General features: G+C 28.3%; 1 protein-coding gene across 1 annotated transcript; it reads right to left on the reverse strand.

Moving 5' to 3' along the window:
* Nucleotides 1-3,191: 3,191 nt before the first annotated feature.
* Nucleotides 3,192-5,306, reverse strand: LOC108337421 (protein TIFY 10A). The gene is made up of 5 exons (XM_017573945.2): nucleotides 4,969-5,306; nucleotides 4,341-4,494; nucleotides 3,978-4,219; nucleotides 3,817-3,874; nucleotides 3,192-3,489 (listed from the first exon to the last, which is right to left on the reverse strand). Exons 1-5 carry the CDS (start codon nucleotides 5,135-5,137, stop codon nucleotides 3,378-3,380), a joined length of 735 nt encoding a protein of 244 aa, XP_017429434.1. The 5' UTR covers nucleotides 5,138-5,306; the 3' UTR covers nucleotides 3,192-3,377.
* Nucleotides 5,307-7,748: the final 2,442 nt, after the last annotated feature.

Consider the following 7,748-nt stretch of genomic DNA (forward strand, 5'->3'; position numbering starts at 1 on the left):
TTGGTTGGCTTTTTTATTCATTTACTTTGTTAATACAATATTTTGAAAATCTAACCCATACCTCAAGTGGTAATTATAAATACAACACACCTACTTCATTAACCATACTGCTTTCTTCTTTATAGTGTTCTTTGGAGTATAAAAGAATAATGTTAACTTATTTTGTAATCACAACCCTTATGTTTTATAAGTATTTTTATTATGTATTCCATGTTGTTTGTATGTGTAACCTAAAAATAATAATAACAAATCCAAGTAAAAGATAATTTAAGTTATAAACATTCAACACATACAATCAGTATGACGATGTTAATTTTATATATATTAAAAAAACACTCATGAGGTTGTGAAAATATAATTATAACTCTAAATCAATTTTAATATATAAAAAAAAAAATCATTTCTCCACCATCATCCATGTTATGTCAATATTCTATGATTAGAAACATGTTTATTTCATCTAATATCTTATTCGCATAATTCTTATCCAAAACAATTTCTAAAAAATTAGTTTATTCACAAATAAAGGAAAAGGTTAGGTGTATGCATAATTATGATTTTTTTACTCGATATCTTTTAATCTTTCAAAATGCATAATTTGAAAGGAGTTTCTAATTAGTTAGAAATATACATTCCAGAATAATTATGTTTTTTACTCCATATATTTATTAAATATTTTAAATAATAAAAACATAAAATTATTGATAATTTAAAATAAAATGATGAAAAAGAAACATACTGACGGTGAAGGAGGTTACACTTGTGACCTAAAAGGGTAACACAAAACTTTTAGGAGTACACTATGAAAATGTGGGGTGTAGAATATAAAAATGACATCAAAATCCAAATGAAAAATGATGTTATACTTTATATTATATACCACGGGCAACATCCTTAGAAAAACAATATTTTATTGTAACTTCAGAAATTAGAGTAAATATTTTTATACAACTATCGAATCACATATTCTATAATTAATATAACTTTTTTGATTCATTGATCTCATATAAAAAATTTCATGCTAATAATATATGTTTTTAATTTTTATATAACTTAACACATATTATTAAAATCAACCAATGACACATATAAATATAATGATCATGGAGAGTAAACCTTGACTTTGTTAACACTGCTATACCATATTGAAAGTAGGTCTCACCAATAAACCTACCCTAAAGTTTTAAATGTACCAAAAAGAAAAACTACTTAGAACTTTTAATACATAAGAGAATTTTGAAAATGGTGTTAATATTAAAAAAGAGAGTTTATTCTGCTAAATATCACCTTGGTTTGTTAGTTTAATAAAAAAAATGTATAAATTATAGTCAAAATGTTTACAATATTTTAGAAATCATGCACTAAAAACCTTAAGTTATATAGTCAATAGATATGCTGTTTACAACTCCCACGTTTTCCTTTTTTTTAAACATTAGGATGATAAACAATTAAAAGTAGTAACTAACACCTTAGCAATAGTTTTTTATAATTAATTAAAGTAAAAAAAGAAGAGTGTTTTTAGTTGGGTTGTTAGACGTGTGCTAATTATTAATTTTTATATGAGAGACGTGTTCACTCCGTCAAACTCCATCTAAACAGAGATTATGCAAGTTAAGCGCTACACGGTTAGCAATATATTTAATATTAAAACAGTGTTAAGTGTAAACATGCCTTTTACTTTCAATCTTTTTCTAATTAAATAAAGTTTAGGGAGTTGTTTTCATTACGTAGTATGAGAAAACAGTTTGGCATACGCGTTTTCAGTCATTCTTTTATGTTGATTGTTTGTTTTTTTCAAATCAGATATGACGGAAATTTGTTTGCAAGAATTTCGACGAAGCTAATTTTAAATGAAATCAATTCTGCAAAAATAGTGATGAATAAAACTGATTTTTCTTTTGGATATTTTTATAACAATAATGTAAGTTAATGTTAAAACTTAGTATAATTTTTAATGTAATTAAGATTGTGTTACTTTAATTCAATTATAACGTTTAATATGTTTTTTTTCTCTAAAATTATTATAGTCAGAACTTGATCTTTATATTTATCTTAAGTCTCGTCGTTATTGATCGCTTGATTGGTTATATTCTTTTGTCTAATCTTAGTTATAATACCATTTTATTTAATTCCAGCAATAGCTAGTTTTTATAATTTTTTTATTAATTTTGTTTGATTGATTCTTTTGTCTAAACTTTTTTTTTATTAAAAAAGTTTATGAATTGATTTCGAAATCACATATTTCGGTGTAAATAAAAATGGAATTTTTCAAAAAAATTAGAGGTGTAAGGTAAGATATTGGAGATGTAAGATGAAACACCAAAAAAGGAAGATTCATACATTTTAGGTTTTTTTACATAGTATTAGAATAAATTAGTAGGATGCTTTAATGCATACATAATAATATTTTTTTTTATTTGTTGTGTTGTGTTATCTTGTGTTGTGTTCCCTTTCTATGTGCATATCATCTCAGTACAAAATTGATAACAACCACGTTTAAAATAATTTATATTTTATTGTGGCTATTTTGATTATATTTAAATTTTAGCTATAATAATAAAAATAGTACATCTATATAATTATTCCTCTTGTAAAGGAAATGTATATATTAGTCAATGAAAATTTAATTGATGATAATATTTTAAGAAAGCACAAATTAGGAAGTTACAAGCAATGTGGCTAAGAGACGTGGAATATAGTATCCAATTATAGTTGTGAAGTTAAGTAGGTAAGAAATACTCCAAGTTTTGGATGTGGGATTCCAACATCTCTAGCTGTATAAAAGAATGCACAAAGAAAGAAACTACTCAATGCAAAAACCACGTTGTAGGCACTAATTTTATTTCTGCTTGCTTTTTAGACGTGTTGATATCTACTGATACAAATTTATGCTGTAATACTATAAATAATTTAATTAAATGGGCTCGACATTTTTTTTTATCAAATAACTCATTCATAAGTTTGATGGTGAAAGATACTTATTTTGCAAGTATGATTAAGTTTTTTTATGATAAAATAAATAATTTTATTTTACACCACCCTACTTTATTTCTCATCAATATTTATTTATGGCTGTAAATTTCCATCCTGAAATACGGGCTAAGAGATTGTTACAACTAGAACATTTATCAAAATATTACTTAAAAATCAAGTACGATGAAATAATAAAATTACAATAATGAACACAATAATTAGAAACGCTACTCAGGGCAAATAATTTAGAATTGTAAATCAAAACCTTCATCTAATACTGTACTATTGTTACTAATGTTTAGATTTGCCACGGTCAAAGCAATGTGAAACTAACACCACAAAGAGCTAGCAAATCAAACAAAGAAGAAAAAAATGGTTAAAACTACTTAAAATTACAATTTTCCTCATATTTGTTTTGATGGAACACCAAATCCAAGCCATGGAATGGATTCTGCGGCATGCTTATTTGCAACAGAGTTGAGATTGTTTATTTGATATGGCGCATTGGCAGCAATTCTGCAAAACACAGTAAAAAAGAAGATTAATGGATCAGACCAAAACAACTTTTACATTATCAATTGCAGTATGAAAAGAGGAAATTCAATCTGCACAAGGAACTGGATTAATTTATTCTTTGTCATGAGACTGTTTCAGATTCAAATAACCAATCTCCAATAGAAAGCTTAAAAGTTTAGTTTTGAATTCCAAAAGAAATGAAACATGCACATGGCAAAAGTTTAGTTTAGTTTTAAATTTTGGATCAATTCATTTTCATTTCTTATTTTTATGGAAAAGAGCACATGGCCTAAACCAAACAAAATTTGCTTATTTCAAGAGTCTTACCTGTGTTTTCTCTTCTCGAAGAACCGATGAAGTGAAACTTTCCTCGCAATTGGAAGATCTATATAGAGATAAAATTATGATCAGAACAAAAAAATTTATATACAACTGATTAACTTTGTCCATCTCACAATAGTGGAGATCAAAAGAAAAAGAGAAAGTACCTCGAACAGTTGGTATGGGAGATGGTTGAGGGACATTAGCAACAAAGGAAGTATGATTTCCTTGCTGGTTTCTAGTGTGAGCATATGCCTGGTAGTTTGGGCTTTGGGGCATTCCCTTGCTTGCCAGTGCCATTATCTCCTCCATCTTTTCAGGGGGAAAATCATTAAACACAATCACTTGTCCAGCATAAAAGATTGTCAAAGGAGCAGATTTGGGCTCCTTCTCCACAGACTTGAAACCACTGTAGATGATTACAAAAAACAGGAACACTTATTAAGTATGCAGTCATGATGGTTCATTGCTTTGTTGCACACAAAAAGGGACTTGACTTGAGAATTACTTAAACAAACACAACAACACACCTTGACATATTCACAAAAGTTGGAAGCTCTGATTGGTGAAGATAAGCAGGCTCCGGAGAGAAGAAATCCACAACAGAAAGGTTCCTTTGGGTCAAGATGGTGGGAAACAACTCCATGGTTGTTGGAGGGTGACACGATGCTTCAGAAGAAGAACCTGTGAAACACGGAGGATCAACAACTCGTGTATAAAACATACAAGGAACACACATGCTACAGTTCTGTTATATATAGCCATTTCTACACCATTTATCCATTCTTATTTCTTTCAATTTTATCAGAGAAATATCCGTAACATTTCAAGGAGAAAAATCCGCACAGTTAGAATTTCTATCCAACAGCAAAACACAATTGTTTCACGTTTTTTTTATTCGCATCTTCCCTCTTACGATATTTTTGTCCTCTCCGGAAAAGAAGGGAAATTTGGAATCCATGAGTTATAACAGTTCCGTTTTTTACAAGTATCTAATACATTTTGAGAAATTGAATACGGTAGCAAACCCAGCAAAGATTTAAATTTAAAAAAATAAAATCCTAACCCACGGTTTCACCAAAAACGGAATTAATAATTAACAATTAAAAATATTGAACAAATTAGGGTTAATGGGAAATAAAATGAAATGCATCATACCGTTTGCTTCGACGGTGCGTGTCATCCCGAGAGTAAGGTCTCCGAATGTACCCTTGTCCTTGAGGTATTGACTCAATAGACTGCAAGTCTGAGAGAACGTGGACTTCTCCGGCGTCGTCTTCACCGGCCGGTTACCGGAAAATCCTGAATACTCCGAGGAGGTGGACATTTCAGGCGAGAAAACTAAAATGAAGGCAGCAGAGAAAAGAAAGGCGGTATAGGAAGAGTCAGAATTGGTGGGTCGGACAGCAGCAGAAGATGAAGAGAAAAACTACAGGAAGCTGATGCGTTGTAAGTTGTTAATGTTGGTGCGGAAGGGTTTGCTGTGTTATATATAGTGATAAGAATTTTTAATTGAAGGAGGAGGGAAAAGGAAATTGAAGCACGAGGAATAAATGGGTGTTTTTCTTTTTAATTTTTAATTTTTAATTTTTAAATTTTAAATTTTCGTAATGCTTTGGTTCTTTACTTGGTTGCCTCCTATGACCTACCATACAACCTTGCGTTGTTGCATAATGTAGGAGTGGACTTTGACGTTGCTTTATTGTAATATTCCTCGCCAGTTGCGTTTGTTTTATTTATTTAAGAGTGGTCTGAACCACGTGTTGATATGTAAAGTACGTGGTTGGGTTCCTCTGGGCTGGGCTGGGTCCGGGCTTTGTTTGAAGACTGCGTTGCGTGGGTCAGTGTCATTAATGTCGATACCTTACTTTATTGTTTTCTGACATTGTGAAACAGCTCACACAAGCGGCAAGGATCATATGAACAAACCGTGTCATCAATTATTATATACCCACATTTTATATTTATATTTATATTATATATGATATAACTTAAATAGTTCGAAATTACAGTGAAAAAATTGTCTTAGATAATAGGATTTTGTTTGGATAGTTTTCTTTTCATGAAGTGATGTTTGTCGGTATGAATTTAAATTATTATTAATTTTTTTAATGATGTTGTATTTACCTATACAATTTTAATTTATTATTTTTTAACGAAATCGTGTTGGAGGGATTTATGTGTTGCTGGTGTCAATTTTAATATGATTGGTAACACTCTTTACAAGAACAAGTTTTTGACGTATACAGTTTGAATAAGATGGATAACTTTTGCTAATTCAAGAAACAAAATTTAAGTTGTACATCTAAAGACAAATTCATTAAAAAAATGATAATAAACTAATATCGGATATGTAACCACAATTTAATTAAAACATAATTAATAAACTAAAATTGTATATGCAAATGCGATTTCATTAGAGAAAAGAGAGATAAATAAATACTAAAATAGAAGTAGTGCTATCTAGAAGATTTAAATTATCTATTTGAAAAAAAAAACTTGGTAACTTGATACCTTAATATAAGTAAGGAATATAGTATAACGTAAACGTTTTTTTTAAATGATATAAATTAAGTAAATAAATACATTTGTGAACATAAGAAACTAAAATACAATAAAAATTAACAGTTAATCAGTAACTGAATCAGATAAACTTTATACTTGAAAAATAATTCTAGCATTTATTATTACAATACAATGAACATGCGAAATTTTAATTTGAGATCGATTTCAAATTTTAAACTTTAAATCATAGTTTATGTGTTTTTAAAAATAAATTTATCTTAGTTCTAAGAGATAAAGTTAAATTGATTTAATTTAAAAAAAATATATATCAAAACTTTAATTCGTATATACTTGGGTGTATATATAAGTAAGAAAATGTGAAGTAAAAAAATTGTCCCGTAGCTAAGGTTACTTTTGTTACTATATATTAAATAAATAAATAATTTAATAAACATAAGAATTTAAGCAACAGTAAAGTACTGATAATTAATTAATAATTAAAATAAGTAAAAATGTAGCGTTGAGACGTTTACATAAGTTGGAAATAAGAAGAGAAAATTTAAATTGAAGTTATTTTCAGATTTTAAATTATAATTGTCCGTTTTTAAGAATAAACTTATGTTAGTTTGAGCATTTATTATAATACTAGATTAATTAAATTTTAAGGAACAAAAAAATGTCAAAAATATTAATTTAGTGCAATTTATTATTTCAATTTCAATCAAACTAATTTGATAACAAAAATGTATAATTTTTAAAAGATATCATATTGAAAAAGTTAATAATTAACCTTCGTTCAAGAAAATATCTTGATTTGTCTTTTCACAACATTAAAAAACATCAAATCTTTGTATTTACTCATAAACTTATGATAAAAAAACAATTTTAAAATTTAAAGTTGGAATTCATGAACCTACCTATTATAGGTATAAAAGAAGTGTCACGTGTGAAGAGTGATTGTTAAGGGACTGCTTAGGTTCTTGTTCCTTTCTATTTGACACCTACTTTTCCACCACACATTCATTGTTTTTACTTGTACACATCCACGTGATATTCGTGTTCATCACCATCACGCAGACTATAAACCATTTCCTATAATCTATTAATGCCACCTTAAAAAAGACTCTTGCTTTTTTCAACAATTATTGGAACCTGATTAATTTGTTTATATTACTTATATTACATGTAGGGACACGTTATAACATTAATTTCTCTAGTATTTATTTGTAAAGAGGAGTCAAAAGAAATGAAAATGGAAGACGGGTAAACATTCTCTTGTCAATGATTAAAGTTTAAACACGCCTTATTATGAGAATTAGTTACAGAAGTAGTTCAATTTACACACTGATTATCGACATGCTATCATGTTTGTCATATTTTCATAGGGTAGTTGGCCTATCCTACCCTCAAAATATCTTCCAACTATTACTGAC

Source organism: Vigna angularis, chromosome 1 (genome assembly GCF_016808095.1).
Source record: "Vigna angularis cultivar LongXiaoDou No.4 chromosome 1, ASM1680809v1, whole genome shotgun sequence".
Lineage (NCBI taxonomy): Eukaryota > Viridiplantae > Streptophyta > Magnoliopsida > Fabales > Fabaceae > Vigna > Vigna angularis.

Bases quoted from the DNA above. Each gene is read 5' to 3' on its own strand.
- LOC108337421 (XM_017573945.2), bottom strand. From the start codon at position 5,137: ATGTCCACCTCCTCGGAGTATTCAGGATTTTCCGGTAACCGGCCGGTG. The intron at 3,875-3,977 runs GTACTTTCTCTT...ATCTCTATATAG, and splicing joins TCCCATACCAACTGTTCGAG to ATCTTCCAATTGCGAGGAAA. The intron at 3,490-3,816 runs GTAAGACTCTTG...TGTGTTTTGCAG, and splicing joins TTCGAGAAGAGAAAACACAG to AATTGCTGCCAATGCGCCAT.